A 16,225-nucleotide genomic window follows, 5' to 3' on the forward strand; every position below is an offset into this window, starting at 1 on the left:
TCACCAGATGAGGTCAATGTCATCATATATTACTCTCCCCAGTTGGATGTGCCTTGCCCGAAGAGGAGCCAGAACTGTGTCCAGCTCAGCCTGCTAATCCCCTCCCCATGGAAGGATTTGGGTAGGGTGATCTCATGAAAACCTGCCTGGGATGCTATAGTTAATTCTGACTTCACCAGTTCACAGTTTGTGGATCTCCCAGAGGTGTGTATGCAATGGTGTGCAGCACACTTGTGCTGGCCAATTCTGCCTGGACTTTGTGTTTTTTAAATAGCCTCTGAAGACAACACAGTCTCTAGTGTGATTTAGGACATATTTCAATTTGGGTCTTCAACATGAGATCTGAGAGAGATTTTAGATGAACAATTCCAAAGGTTTTAACCAAATGCAATTATTTATTGTTTCTTCTCAAAGTACTAGAAATACTGTTAAAATAAAAGAGCAGAAAGTAATACCAATGAATTGGAAAAATATTGCTAACTATGGGTATGTATTTGGGGGTTCATTTTGATCAAATGCAGCGTTCACGATGCAGCCATAATCTTGCTCATGTGCTCTGTCATTCCTGGACAGTTTCAAAGAAGAATCCCTTGATATCGTAGCTGTATCCATCTTTCTTTCTCTTCTGTACAATGGGGGGGAAAAAAAAAAAGAACAACCATTTTAAATTTCTGTTCTTATCTGTAGTGAGAGGTCAAATAACGGTGCGAGCATGAATGAAGTCAGATTTTGGAGTTTTGTGATAGTAGTGCTTACGCCCTGTGTAAAGGAAACGGATTATGTTAATTTAGCAGAAAAAGCTAGGTTTTCCCTCACACTTCTCAAGTGAGATCCTGAGTGCTGTGGCTCCTTGCTGGCCCAGCAGGTGTGTGACTAATGGGAGTTTTGAGGCTTACGGGTGCTACAAGGGGGTGTATGTGTCTCGACTCTGCTGAATGTAGCAAAGCTGGGAGAAGCCTTACCTGCACATGTACACTGCAAAGGAGATGAGAATGACGATAACAACTACGCCTACCACAACTCCAATAATGATGGCAACCGGCTGGTTCTCAGGCTCTGGGGGAGGATCTTTAACAGAAGAAGAAATAAGAGCACTGTCAGTGAAAGCTAACCGTACTGTGAACACGATTTTTTTTTTTTTTTCCTCGACCCTTGCCTATCTGCTTGGTTTATACTGTGCTCTCTGATCAATGTGGCTTTCTGGAGTGGTTTCAGACCCAGATCCTGTACGCTCTACAGAGCCCTGCTGTCATGCCTTCTAGCACCTCTCCACCGGGGGATCTGACCCCTTCTTTCTGCTTGGATCACCACAGGCTCTTACCCACCGAGTTACTAATTTACAGCATGGAAATGAAAAACAAGCTCAGTCTTCTCCATAATGACACCCATTTTTGAAAGTGGTGTGTAATGCAGAGAGTGAAATCCAAAATAGTTTTATTACCTATTTTTTCAGCCTCGCAGGTTTCTCCTGTGTACAATTCCGAACACTCACAGTGGAAGTGGGGAGAGGCACTGTTGGTAGTTTCAGAGCAAACTCCATCATTCTCACACGGATTTGGCATACATGGTCCACCTAGCAAAAAAGAAGGAGAAACCCTTCAGACTCTCTGATAATCCGACACTGAGAGAACTGTTCTTGTTTAGATTACGCTGACTCCTAATGCTGGATATTCCCTGTATTTTAATGTCAATTACTTGTACTTGACAAGAGGAATAAGGGAAAGAAACACTGTTTCTACGACGAAACATCAGAGCAAGATCCCAGGTATGCTTTTCTTCTGTACACACTTTGTTGCAACTATCCCCCACCCAGTGATGTAAGCAGTAAGTCAAGACTTCTTAGCATCAAAGGCAATGTGATAGCGGTTGACTCACTCCTGTAGCATCCACGACTGTAGTTTGAAATGCCACAGATTTCATCAGATCCACACACTATGTTAGAGCAGGAGACAGTGGAGCTTTCTGTGCACTGGCATCTCTGAGAGCAGTCGTCAGTGGTGAATATTTCTCCAATCTGGAAGACAGCAGTTAAATGTTAAAAAAAAAATCAAATAAAATCAGCCAGAAAAACCATGAGTGGAGCACTGGGGCCCATGCTGCGCTCTCCGATGCCTTCCTGATGAATGGCAACAGGGCAGATTTTTTTTTTTTTTCAGTAGTTTGTACAAAAAAGAAAGCAAGCAATTTACTAATCCATCTCTCTGAAAATCAAGAATGGCCCAAAAAAGAAGGCAAAAGAAGAGTAGGGGTATAAGATCCTAGCCTCAGGTGGGGTACGTGTGCAACCAACAATGCCTTAACTGTTGCTGGAGATACAAGAGAGTGGCAGATGAAACACCATGTCTCCAAGGCCACGTGGAAAGGCTATGTGACATATTTCCTGGCAAGTGCCACCTGTTAATAGCAAGTATCTGCCTCCTCCCATAAAACAATCTTTACTGGTTTAGGCCTTTTCTGTACCGAATCTCCAGTGTTACAGAAGAAATCTATGAGATTATGAAGCTGTTCTATCCTGCAGTGACAATGGAGGATTCTCCATATTCCTCAGAGTCCAGCCATGCCTGGGGCTCTCCATGTCACAGCCAACTCTACAGACTCTCAGCCCTGCCCATATCACTCTTCATTGAGAGGAGAGGGACCACAGTGACCAACAGAATTTCTCAGTAACTGGTGTGTTGTAAACTTCAGAGCATATGAGGCTATTATTTATTGTAATAAAGGTGAAGAATTAACACGGAGGTCAGAGTGTAATCATACACTTTCTCCAAGTGCTTGCCATGAGTATTTTGGCAGGCAGAGTTTGAGGCAGACCAAGTGATCTACTCTCTCTTCCTTTCTTCTAGAGACCAGAATTTTATTTAACAAATTGCTCTTGGTTTCTAATGCAAAACTATGTGCTGAGGAGAATGAGAGGATTGTCAAAATAATTAGCAGAAGAAAATATGGTTTGGTGCCGCGGGAGCTATCTGACCCACAGAGAGACTGTACCTCATAATATTTGTTAAGGTACGTGCAGCCACATTGTTTGTAAGGCACGCAGTCAGAATCACTAAGAACATATCCAGGGAGACATTCGCAGCCTTCAACACAAGGTGATTCGCACTCAGAGGGGCTGGTCAAGTCGTTGCAGGATGCTGGGCATGCAGACATGCATGAGCTGTAGTTGCTGTTAGCAGGACATGATATACCTGTAAAAATAGGGAGAGTCCAGTTATAGCAGGTTGCTGTGCATTACTTATTTACGCAATGCCCTTTGATAACCAGAGGATGTTACCATTTTGAAGAAGGCAATATGATGAACGCACATACCAGAGATGTGCACACATGTATAATAGTACTGAAGTTGTAAGTAAAGCGCTCCGAAGTCAGGAAATGCATCATCAAAGCTATTTGTATGCTCTGCTCTTATTTCTGGTGGTCACTGATCTCAAATAACTTCTCACACATTCAGGGTAGCCATCCCTGCAAGTACCAGAGCTGTTTCACAACTCTGGGAACTGTGTTTCACCAGGAATACAAAGTCATCTAACCATGGGTGAGACAGGGGAAGTAGGGTTTGATCAATCTCCCAACTTGCAGAAAAAAAAGGTTTGAGATTATTGTAAGTTTTATTTCAGCATTTTTTAGTCTGAAAGATTTGGAGTTTTCAAATGCATCTTTTTTGTCTTGAAATTTCTCAGGAAAAAAAAAAAGAATTAGTATGTTTTGTAGATTTAAAAAGAGATTGAAATGAAATGTTTTTCCTTCAGATTTGTGGCTTGTGATGGTCTCCAAAATTTTAATTTTTTTGCCCAGTTGGGAATGGGGACATTTTTTTTCTCTCGCAAAACTTCTGATGATAGGGGAGCTGACCGCTCTGCCTTCCTAAGTAGCTTTCTAAGTGGGGGTCTAAATGCAAAAGTCAGCATAGGACACAGAAAGAAGGCCAGAGGAGCAAGTGTGCATGCTAAACTGTGAACAGTGATTGAGGTGTGAATCAACATGCTTTTACTCCATGAGAATCTTTGTTACATGGTACGTCTAGAAAAAGCCTCAAATCTCATATATTGAGAGACCTTTAGGCAGAAACCATACTTTCTGGTTCTTTCTGTGCTTACCACAAACTGTCTGTTGCCTCCAGCCTTCCATCCTGACTCCTTGCTGCTGACAAGCCAGCACATATTCCTCCAGACTGCGACATAAGGTAGCATCGTCATCTTCCACACACATATCAAACAGGCAGCTCCTATGTGCAACATGAGAAAGCGTTCATTCCCAATATCTTTGTTATTGTTAATTTTCAGCTGCTTTTCTGCCTGATTCTTAGTTACTTCCATTTTCCTGTATCTTGCTGACAGGGAAACAGAGGAATAAAAAAACCCCAAATCCAGCCACATGATTGGGAAGATCAGGTGACTTGTTGTGCAGCTGCTGCGAACACGCGAGGTATTCATATATGAAAAAGCAATCACCAGGTATCTGACTGCTTGTCACAGTAAGTTATTCTTTGCTGTCTCCTTCTGGTTTAGGCTAGCATGGCTATATATGGCTTATGGAGCACTTTTTCAGTGCTGCTCAGTCTTATAGCTGGACTACACAATTCTTTCAATACAGGGCTGCCCTCCCCGTGTCCATATGCCTTGAATATTGACACAGAATTCTGTTTTACCCAGTGTTTGTTTGCCAGTGCTACCTTCTCAGCTTTTCTCATCATCTGTGTATCCATGGCCCGATTTTCAGATCTGAGACGAATGGGATCTGCAAGTATGCAGCACCTCAGAAAAATCAGGCAACCACTAAGAAAGTCCCAACCAAATTATAGAGTGAAAAGTATGTTAAGAATGAGGATGTTTACATTGAAGCCAGTGGTCCAGTTTATTTGGCTTAAGATACCTTCACATCCTTCTCACAACTAAGAGGGACTTTGAAGTGGACATTAGCTATCTTTAAACATTAGTTACAACTATATGACTAAAGAAAACTGGCAGCTACTTGGCAATTTTGTGACTGATGATGGATGAATAGTGAATGTGGGGATGAATCAACCGGTTTCATACAGCTCAAAATTAATTGTGTAGGAATTGTATGTGCAGGAGGCCAGAGCAACCTTGAAACACAGCAGGGGGAACTTTCTTGAAGATACCGGGTTAGTTACTCTTCATTTATCTGTTTTTTGCATTTCTCCATGAAAGATTCAAGAAGTGTCACTGCCAGCTTCAGCCTTTTTGGCTATAGCATGAAGGCTATGTTTTATGAAGCTAGAATTGCGAAAAGGTACCTGAGCCAAGTACCAAATTCTCACTGAATGTGGATGAGAACTGTAAGCACACTGGAAATCTCAGCTTAATGATTGACACTGCTGCTTTATCTGTGTAGGAAAAGAGGAAAGCTACTTTCTAGTGCTAACAGAAAAGTGAAACTCTAAACAAATGGAAAGATAGATCATCACAATTATTTAAAAATAAACAAGGGGAATTAAATTTATCAATAACGGGATCACTGGGCCCTGTTCTCCAAAGACACTACTATCCTCAATTCCTATTAACACCCTGGAGACCGCAGATGCAAAGTTCTTGTCAGACACTAGCACCAAAATGATTTTGCACATGGGGAGAACAACTGTCTGCAGTAGACACTTACGTGAAATAGAAATTTGGTGGGACCGTAGAATGACAATTCACAAAAGGACCATTTGAGTCAATCAGGATATGACATGTAGAAGTGCTGTTTTCTTGCCCCAGCTCATTTTCATTGCAGCCTTGGAAGAGCCCTGGATCCGGTTCCTCCTCGGACTCATTTTTTGAATTGACATCTCGTCTGGAAGTGAAGTCATTATGAAACCATCAGTTCTCTGTACATCCAGCATTCATAGTGCTACTCTCTAAGTAACAACACAAGAGTATTTCTGCCTTGTGGTGTAAGCGTAAGCTTATTTCTCTCTCATGATTTATCCTGAATGGGAAAGAGATAGATGAAGCAAATCACAGATGTACTAGAATGTTTCCTACCATCTCAGAGGTTTATTTAAATCAAAATGGATAAGTGTAATTATCTCTTTGGAAATTCTGCATGACACAGGCTTCATCCAATGCCTCCTTCACCCAATCTATTCAGTAAAACTTGAATGTTAGTTAGAATGATGCAGCTGGAACAGACCACTGTTTCTTGGACGCATGCTCCCTTGCACTGAACAGCTGGCTGCATCCCTGAAGTGCCAGAATTCTCCTGTAGGCACGGCCTCCAGAGCCCCTTTATGCTCAACACTAGCCTACGTACTGCTTTCTACTATTCTGGCAGACAAGTTTTTGCAGCAAATTATATCCTGACAGCTAATACAATTCCATTTACTTGCTGAAAAAGTTCTGCGTTAGTGGCTAAGCAACCTTGAGAGGTCTTTCAAAGCAAATTAAGAAGGAAGGAAGGAAACTTCTTTCCCCACCTGTTTCAATATTCTGTATGGACTAATTAGCACAGAATTTGCCTGACCACAAATATCATGCTCATTTATACTCAAGAGAATGTCCTTACTTTTTGTGTACTGGCAGAAATCACTATATAGCCACAAAAGCAAGGAAATCAGACTCTCCCAGAACCTCTTCTGGGAGGAACTGAGAATTCATCTTCATGTATTTCAAAGCTACCTTCATGTTCCTGAGGGAGGGATGACACTGAACCAGGATTTGCCCTCCCTCAGGCCCATCCAGCACAACTTGATGTACTTATCTTTGCCAGGAACCATGAGCAAAGATCTTTTTCATCCCCTTGCCCTAGCAGTTGTAATGGCTGTGACTCCAAAGAGGGATACTGAACTGGTGTAATGCAATGATAGTTTGGGCCTCTTTTGGGTAGATAGAAGGGCACTGATAGTTCACCTTAGTGATGAGCAGGAAAAGTCCCTACACACAGAGCAAGGGAAGAAGAAAGAGCAGAAATAAGACAGTGTAGTTATTCCTGGATATTAACTATGGCTTAATTCACTCACTTCCAGTGGCTGTGCTTGCCATGGATTTAAGTAAAAAATTAAGTACCTGAGACGAGAAGTTGCTCTTTTTAGAGGAACTTTCCAGCTCTCACCAAATGCATTCACATTCCGCACCCAAACGCCATCTGGATTTGTGAAGTCATTTCTATATCTCCCATCAAAGTCACCACACAAGCCTTCCACTCTGTTCCTGTAGGTGTTGGCCAGCTTTATATCTAGGAAAGTTCAGAAGAAAAAAAGCCATTACACAGAAATCTTTGCTTCTGAGTGTATGGAAGAGGTGGAAAGCAGTGGCAAGTACCACATTTCATGATTCAGATCAGAGTTGGTCGTGTGACATGGGCCTCATACACAGGGTATGAACACAGCCCTGAACATATATATTCTTACATGTATTCACTGTTTCTGTGCTCTGCAACATGGATCATGAAAAAAGTAATTTCTTGCTGCCAATAAGTTACCATATAACATGACATCACCATCTGAGTGCTCTTCTTGCATACTGCTTACTGCATTGCAACAAACTGAATGCATCACCCACTTTTTGGCCTTCATTTACAATCCACTTGCTCATTGAGAAACAGAATTCCTATAAAACAGACCTTTTCTTTCTGCAGTTGGAATTTTAGGGTTTGGAATGATAGTCATGTGTATAAATGGCCTGATACTTTTCCCATATACTCAGAAATAACGTGGCTATATTCTGTTGTAAATCAGAAGTAACTCTGCTTTGAACAGAGGAGGTAATGTGTGTTCAACTTACATGAGTGAGTTGTGTATACGTGATACAAGGGTCCTGCTGAGAAAATAATGGGATTATCTGGAATAGGCTTGAGATGAAGCACGTAAAAGGATGCACTCACAACACATTTTGTTTTAATTTTCTGGAAGTTCATACCACAAAGGACCATAGGCTCAAACAGTGAAGGTTTCTAATTTTGCCTTGGGTTTAGACCTTCTCTGGGATGAGAACATTTTTTGAGACAGTGCATAAATATTCCGGTACATTGTCTTAGTATCACTTACCTGCATTTTGACTGCCATCAAAGCTCACGTATAAGCCAAAATCTGTCTCCAGGTAAATTCTTGTTGTCCTCCGATATATACGAATACCTTCATGAGGATGAGCAGGGGGTCTCACTGTCACACCATCCAACTAAGAGTGAAAGAATAAGTTTAAATTCATAATATATAGGCCAAATTAAAATCTGGCTTCAGTACAGGTCAATGCTACAAATGAACACTCCTCCGGTTTTGTGATAAATGTATCAGACAATTTAACCAGGTAAAAACCGCAGTATTCATTTTTTTACAGTTAACAAAATCATGTATTGAGGAAAGTGATCTGGACACCGTATTTTCATATCATCCTAAGAGATATCTATTATTGAACTAAAAATGTATACATGAGCTATGTGTACTCTTACGGACCAATAAAGAGGAAAGAAATAAAATTTTCCTAGCATAATTCACACTTTTCTTTTCCCTACCACTGATAAAAACTTGTATGAGTTTATTGTAAGTCTTTGGATATTTGGGATTTTATTCTTAAATCTCTATTTATTCATTTATTTGTTTGAAGTAGAATTATATCCTTCATAGCTATAGAGAAAAAATACTCAACACAACAGAAAATCACATTTGTTGTTGCCTCATAGCACTGCTGTAATAATATAGTTAGCTTTAATACTTAAATTCTTCAGAACAGACATTTATTATTCAAAGGTGTTTAACTCTAAGGCAAAGCCTTTCTCTGTGCTCTGGAGTCAGTGACAGACTTACCACTAGCTGCTTGTTCTGCCTGAACCGCACTGTATGATTGTAAACATTGATGAGAATCTCTTTCAGATAAGTAATGTGTCGACTTCGATAAAAAGGATAGTTCATGCCTTCAATGCTGAACTGCGTCAGAGTATCAGGTAGGTCAGGGATGGTCTGAGCCAGAATATATGTGTATTTCCCTTGAAAGTGGTGCACCAGACCATCGAAGGTGATGTAGTGTGGATCGCCCATGACCCGGCATTTCCCAAAACCTAAAGGAGAAGAGCTTCATTACTCTCCAGTCTAAATGTGCACGTGCCAGATCTCAAGTGTGGATCATTTTAACATAAGTTAGATAAAAATGATTGCTGCTAGCATGCAGGTCTCTTAAAATAAAGATGGGTGCTCAGGCATCACCCTAGTGAATGGGCACTCAAATGGAGAGACAGCCAGAGAAACTCATTCATCTGCTGAGAACCAGCACAAGCCAACTGAACTGAAGCAGAACATTAGGGTTTATAGGCTTTATAGAGACTAAGCTGTGCACATCGGTTCTCTGCAGAAGAATATCTCTGCCACACAGCATGGCTTGCAGTGGGCTCTTAGGGATGTCAGTTTCATAATCCTCAGCAATGTGTTGCTACAAAATTATTGGAACATGAAATGCAATGTCTAATTTTGGCTGGCTCACTGCTGTCACACTGATTGCTTCTGAGGTTACTAAATTGATCATTGCATTCACCAGACCTAACAATCAGATGCAGCAACTATTGTCTAAGTATTCTCCTTGACTATTAAGAACAGGGCAAACCATTATCCCAGGAACAAGGCTCTCCCTAAGACTGCTGGGGTGCCTCTGCTGTGGTATTTTGCCAACATGGAGCAGGAGGAAGCTGTATTTGCATTATGCTCTTGTACTGACCATCAATACAGTAGGACCTATGCCATACTGTTCTTCAACATTGAAGTGTAAAGTCACGAGGCAACAAGCTATTTCCTAAACAATCTAATTTACCCAGAGAATATGGGAACTGAGGTTCTCTGACTGGCCTGTTACATGTCTGTTCAGATGTGCTCTGTCCTGTTTTGCCTTTATTTTTTCTCTTCTCAAATCAACATGCAATGTAAAAAACCGAATCATTGCCATTGCGATTCATGGATATAGCTGAGTTTTGGTTTTAGTATATGCAGTGCAAATCTTTTATTTATTTATTTATTTAAACTAGTCAGACTGAACTGTGAAATGTCTAGATTTAAGTAAATTTTCAAACTTTTGTTCCACTTCCCTCTACAAATTCTCTGTCTTGTACTGGAACTTTCAATTCTGAGAAGAGGTCTTTTTGTGTTCAATAATGTGCCATCAGTAGCACTGTCAGAGCTTCCTTCGTTCCTGTGGAAAAGACTGGAAGCACCACGGAAGAAAGAATAGACACTAATACCCTTCCTCCTTCTCCAGCCCTCATGGAACGCCAAGTGAAGATCTGCCCGCACATACCTGTTGGATTGCACTTATGTTTTCCATTTTTGATCACGCAGGTTTCCTTAGAATCACAGCTATAGCTCTTACATTTGATGACACCGTTCTTCTCACACTGGCATCTTTTGGTGCAGTGTGGAGTTATCCAGGTCTCCCCAGCCTGAATGCAAGTTGTATTAATAATATGTTACCAAAGTGCTCAGCTTTGCAGTGCAATAAAAGTTCAATAGCAAAGGGGCTGGCTAGGTGCACCCTGTCTAGTTGGCAATTCCTATACTACTCGATCCAGGCATAGTCTCACCAAGAGCCTAGGAAGGGGGGATCTCAGTCCATTTATCTTTCTGTCTTCGACATGAGAATTTGAACACAAAGCAGGACTAGGACATACTGCTTGAATAACTCTGATCAACCAACTAGTTTAGAATATGCCTCGATTTTGGCCTCAGGTGCAAAGTACCAAGATCCTGCACCTCCTAATGCCTTAGTCTGCAATTTTTACTGATCAGATGAAAGATATTTAAGAGGTAGACCCAGAAGATTTCTTTATCTCTCATTCAGATGAACAGGAGACCAACTTTCTACAAGTTTTGCAGCCAGAGATTTGCTCCACAGACAAACTACTTACACTGTAGTAATTGTTGTCATCATCCCTGCAGCCACAATTGCTCAGAGGTACACACTTGCCATTACTGAGCACATAATTATCAGCACACTCACAGCCCTCTGTGCACTCTTCTGTCTTCTCACAAAGGGAAGAGGCAAAAATGTCATTGCATGTTGATGGGCAGGTGGAGACACAGTCTGTGTAATAGCTGTGAGATGGACAGGGCAATGCTGTGTGGTTGAAGAGAATAAAATCAGCGTTATTAAGTACATTTAGAAATTGCACGGCAAACACATATGCCTGCCTGAAAGCTACCACTTGGCCTGTAAAATGGCAGTACAGAATTGCCTTTTAATGTCTGATTTTGACCATCAACCAGTTTTGATTTTTTATATTTTATTTTAAAAACCAACCAAAACAGAGAGCCCCCTCTGAAGCTGCTTATTCAGTTCTATTACAGACTCAGTATTCCAGTTCAGCTGCAAATGGGCACTGCTAGAAATGAAAATCTTTAGGCAAGTTCCTTAGAATGCTCAACCCTCCAGTGATGCTGAACAGACGTGTATCTAGCTTAACCATAGACATAAACACATGCAAGAACAAAAGACATGCATTGTTAGAGTGAAGATTCATCTAGCTCTATACCCAGTTTCTGCCAGTGACTAGAGATGCGTAAGGGGACAGACAGTTCAAGAAACAGGGTAGCAGGACAAAGGGTTTGTTTGTCCAGTATTTTTCTCCACTTGTGGCAATGAGGCAACTAGGAATTTCTGATGGGCCTATTCACCATTCATCTGGCTTGGTTTTTAACCAGTTAATTGTTTTGCCCCCCACAACATTATGTGATAATTAGTTCCACAATGTAATACTAAATTGTGAAAAAAGCAACAAAAAGAAACCCACTGTGTAATCTTTACTCATTTTTACATAATTTGTTTGTAGCTTTGTTGAATGGGTGGAGTGAGGCACATACATCGGAAATTAATCTGAGAATGTGGCCCTTAATAAGCAACTAGCCAAATAGTCAGTTTTCGTTCAAAACACAGTGAGTAGCATTGAGCCCTGTGTCCTAATATGGTATCCCCCTTTGTTTTAGTCTTATGATTATATTATTTCTCCATTTTAGGCTCATTGCAATATCTCATGGCACTCATTTGGCTACTAAAGGCATTCTAACTCCACATTACTACACAAAACTTGTCTAGTCCTGAATTATCACTGGGTTTAGCTCAACCAGAACACAGTTCAGCGCAACAATGGAGTCATAAAATCATAATAATAGAATTGCATTTTGTGAGAATTTGGGGTTAACTTTCTTTTATACAACTTGTTCACCTAACACTGCTAATTCATTTTCATGCTATCAGCCATCCAAGTTTCAGTGTTTTCACTTGCTTGTGCACTTACGACAGAATGTGCTGTTCCTCCATTTAATGGTGATTCCATAATTCCTGCAGGTGTCCACGTAGAATTGAACTATGTCACAGAGAGCAGACTTCATGCCATCATACTGACACATGTCATAGATGCAGATCCGTATGAAGTCTTCAGGCTTGACTAGATTATGACATGCTTTGAATTTGTCTGATTTTAGGACATTGCACTGGCTTTCAATGACTGGTTTATTCTCAGCAGTGCAAGGAGGAACATCATCTTCTCTTAAGTCTGGTAAACAGCTGCATAAAAGCACAGACAGAGCTGCATTTAAATTTCAAAGACATATAAAAGACAGAGACTGAAACTGAAAATTGGTTTCTACTAAAAGTTATTAAGCAAGTAACGCTAGAGACTACAGTCTTCTTTCTGTCTATGACTGAAAGATTAGGAAGAATTAGACCTGCCTGGCAATCACATACTGCGTCTGACCCTCGTTACTCTCACTGAACTTGCCCCTGACTAGAGGGTTGATTTCTCAGCTTTACCTTGGATCTGCCTGGTCACTGCAAACTTGTGTGGTGATCTGGACTCTTGGCTGACCCTGGCTTCCACACTTGGACCTGCCCTGCTTGCCTTCCTCGGGTAGTGTGGGATGGGCTCTGGCTGGTGAGGCCACTGTTCTCTCAGCTGTGTTATCACACTTGGCTCCCTGTCCCTTGGGGAGCAGCTGGCCCTCACTGTTCCCCAACACCATTGCCCTGCTCTAGGTGTTTTCAGTGTAAAATATGAGAAGCTATGCTACACTGTGGACTGCCCCAAAGCCTAATTCCCCAGGTCTGTATGTAGATCAGTAGAATGGCTGTGGTTTCCCTCTGGCCCATCCAGTGGTTTCCTGTGGTGATGGCTTTTTTTTGAGCTTCAAATTGAGGAAAAGAAATGTCTCCTATACACTGCTTATATGTAACAAAGTATCAGTCAAAACAATTGAATGGAGTCTGTTTACTAAAGGAAAATGGAAGATAAGAAAAGAAGTTACATTTACCCTGCATCACTGTCTTCCTCCACTTTCCAGCTATTTCCAAACTGTGCAACATTGACGAGTGTACCATTGGGCAAGGACAGGTCATCTTCACGATCATCATTAAAGTTACCACACATTCCCTGTACCTGCAAATCAATGAGAACCATATTCTCAGCACAATCCGTTCTACATCAGCTTCCCCAAAAACTTCTTATTCATTGCCTATGAAATGATGTGACCAAATCACCACCAACAACCAATCTCATACCAGAATTTTCAGACATACTCACTAGTGTCTGACTTCACCCATGGAGAAATAAAATAGAAACTGCAGTAAATCTGTGGTTCCCTAAGGCTTCAAGGTGTTTACTTTTATAAGTTGGATGTATTCCCCTACCCAGGTCATTTTCTCTAGCTACCCTCTTGGAACACAAGGAAATTGTTGTGAAGAGAAAAAAATAGAAAGGAAAAAAATTACATGTGTTACAATACAGCTACAAAGAAAGATGCAACAGCAAACCACAGGATTCAAAGAAATTAAAAGTAAATGCACAAAGCAGAGGTTTGGAAACAGTGCCAGATGTTTACATATTAAATCTTACCTTTGAAAAATAAGAGTGTGGGAGGGTGATTTCCAGGTGGTGATCACCATCATATTTCACTATCATGCCAAAGTCAGTTTCCAATACTATAAATCTGCCAACGTTTCCAATGGACACGCCTCGCAACCGGTTCTCCATTGGAGTGTAGACTCTCTCATTGTTCAGCTGGAGAGACATGTCATTTGTCAGTATGGACATTCTTCCATGAAAGCTTTTCTGCTCACAATCGATATTCCTTGCGGTGCTGAAGATTTATCTATGACAGTACACTTCCACCATTGCATATTCCAACTATGGGTTGCAGGAATCAGCCTTTTAGCTGAGGAGAGCTGGGCAAGACCCACAGCCTGTGCCTTTAACAGGGTGCTGGAAAGATCCCTGGTAGTGAGCTAGTTCTCACCCACTCATCCATAGGATTCCCTGCCTCCAGTACTGCCACATGCTATTCTAGACCAATACAGTATGACTTGCTTTTATTCTGCTCTTTTTAGCCAGCTATAAGTGATTGGGTTTTGGGTTGACAACAGCTACTGAAGTGGGAAGCCCCATTCTTTAGTTCAGGCAACAGTTCCCTGGAGGGTCTGGGCTCCATCTCCAAGATATGGCCAATAGAACAGTAAATCCAAACTAGCGAGAAATTATATTTCCCCATGATATCCAGTTAATTAAAGTGCCCACAAGCACATGCGTACATATTCCTTAGGAAACATGAAGATCCTTTTTCCTACAGCTACTGTAGTGAACTAATTTTAAGATACTTCTTGCCAGAATAAAGAGCACCACCACCTACCAGGATTCCTTGGTTTTTCTGAAGGGTGATTCGTACACCATACACATCTACGTAGACTTCTTTCAGGTATGTGGCCCCTCTTAGTCCTCTGTCTTCATTCTTGCCAAGGATGGTTATAGGAATGACACTATTGCTGTTGACAACCTCAACTAAGGTGTAGGTGCAGGTACCCACAAAAGTGTACATCAGTCCATCAAAAGTGAAATAATGGGGATCTCCTGCCACTTGACACGTTGCTTGGCCTGCAAGTGAAAAAATAATCTAAGAATTTTGGACTGGATTTCACCATGGACTCAGCTGACAAAAGATGTTTGCATTAGTGCAGCAACCTAATCCCTATCGTTATTACACGGGCAAACCTTCACAGTGGTATCTCAAGTTCATGCCAATGACGTTTATTTGGAAATAAGAAATTTCCAGAAAGTGTCTCCTAAATGTAATTTGCAAATTATGTACAAACTGGCAACTTGGCAGCAAATGAACCTCTTTATACATTTCTATATGTTGTTGTAGGCATTATTTATGGTAGCTGAGAGTAATACAGAGCTTTTCTACTTAACTATATAAAAATTCATAATTATATATATAAATATAGATCTAAATATAAAAGTAAATAAATTTGCATCTATACACATAGATACTTAACGCATTTGTCATCACCCAGACTCTCAGAAATGCAGTTCTCAATTACTCCCAAATTTAGAGCTTGCAGCACTGTGATGTGGGACTTGAATTTGTATTATCAGGACAAAAGGAACCCAAGCGACCTTACAAGCTTTTGGGTAGCATCAGTTTTTGCTGACATCCACTACAACAGAAAGGAATCTGTGCTTGCAAGACAGATCATCATGTCTTTTCAGCAATTATTTGTGACTTCTTGCCATAACATATGAAAAGGTATTTATAATAAAGCTAGAAGGAGAAGAAGGATTTAATTATGGAATTGACATTAAGAACCACTTTCAGGCAGGACTTACCATTGGAATGACAGCCCAGCACACCATCCTGAATACTGCACTCTTCTCTGACTCCACACTCCCAGGGTGTGCATACAATGGTGTTATTAGCCTTGCAGGTGCAGCGTTCAGTGCAGGGATAACTGGTGAACCAGCTTTCATCCAGCTGAGTGGAAAAAAGAGTGTAGAAAAATATACTATAAGATAAATTGGAAGGTAATACTGTAAGGGACAATCAAATTACTAATATTTAAATGAGCATTACATATGATCATTTGGGCAATTGTAGCCACACAGCTCACAGATCAAGAAGGCTGGCAAAGTGAGTCTATTTTATTATTAATAATGGTGTAAATAATAATTGTGTTATTGTTATTAACATCTCTTTTTTCTCATGGTGATAAAGAATGAGATCTCCTGTTCTTTCTTTCTTTTTTTTTTCTCCTTTAAATATCTGAAGTAACTTGCCTGGTGATACTGGTTTTTGTCATCAACGCAACCACAGCTGCTTTCTGGCACACATTTGTCTCCACTCAAAACATAGCCTTCCTTACAGAAGCAACCTTCCACTGGTAAGGAACTGCAGGAATCAGCTGCTGAGATGTTCAAACAGGTAGAGGGACACCTAGTACCACAGCTCTTGTAGATGCTGCCTCCAGGACAGGGCATTGCTAGA

At 40.9% G+C, this 16,225-nt stretch overlaps 1 protein-coding gene across 1 annotated transcript in view; it reads right to left on the reverse strand.

Moving 5' to 3' along the window:
- Positions 1–380: 380 nt before the first annotated feature.
- Positions 381–16,225, reverse strand: part of LOC141745355 (IgGFc-binding protein-like) — a 94,340-nt gene continuing 78,495 nt past the window's right edge. The window contains exons 75-92 of the mRNA XM_074593033.1: positions 15,930–16,220; positions 15,571–15,771; positions 14,594–14,835; positions 13,804–13,968; positions 13,223–13,347; positions 12,211–12,479; positions 10,825–11,033; positions 10,218–10,359; positions 8,744–8,994; positions 7,988–8,117; positions 7,008–7,176; positions 5,620–5,796; positions 4,098–4,225; positions 2,989–3,188; positions 1,876–2,014; positions 1,442–1,573; positions 963–1,068; positions 381–625 (exon numbers count right to left, since the gene is read on the reverse strand). Coding sequence (XP_074449134.1) covers positions 481–625; positions 963–1,068; positions 1,442–1,573; positions 1,876–2,014; positions 2,989–3,188; positions 4,098–4,225; positions 5,620–5,796; positions 7,008–7,176; positions 7,988–8,117; positions 8,744–8,994; positions 10,218–10,359; positions 10,825–11,033; positions 12,211–12,479; positions 13,223–13,347; positions 13,804–13,968; positions 14,594–14,835; positions 15,571–15,771; positions 15,930–16,220 — 3,221 coding nt within the window. The 3' untranslated portion in view covers positions 381–480. The remainder of the gene's footprint in view (positions 626–962; positions 1,069–1,441; positions 1,574–1,875; positions 2,015–2,988; positions 3,189–4,097; positions 4,226–5,619; positions 5,797–7,007; positions 7,177–7,987; positions 8,118–8,743; positions 8,995–10,217; positions 10,360–10,824; positions 11,034–12,210; positions 12,480–13,222; positions 13,348–13,803; positions 13,969–14,593; positions 14,836–15,570; positions 15,772–15,929; positions 16,221–16,225) is intronic.

This window comes from Larus michahellis, chromosome 6 (genome assembly GCF_964199755.1).
Source record: "Larus michahellis chromosome 6, bLarMic1.1, whole genome shotgun sequence".
Lineage (NCBI taxonomy): Eukaryota > Metazoa > Chordata > Aves > Charadriiformes > Laridae > Larus > Larus michahellis.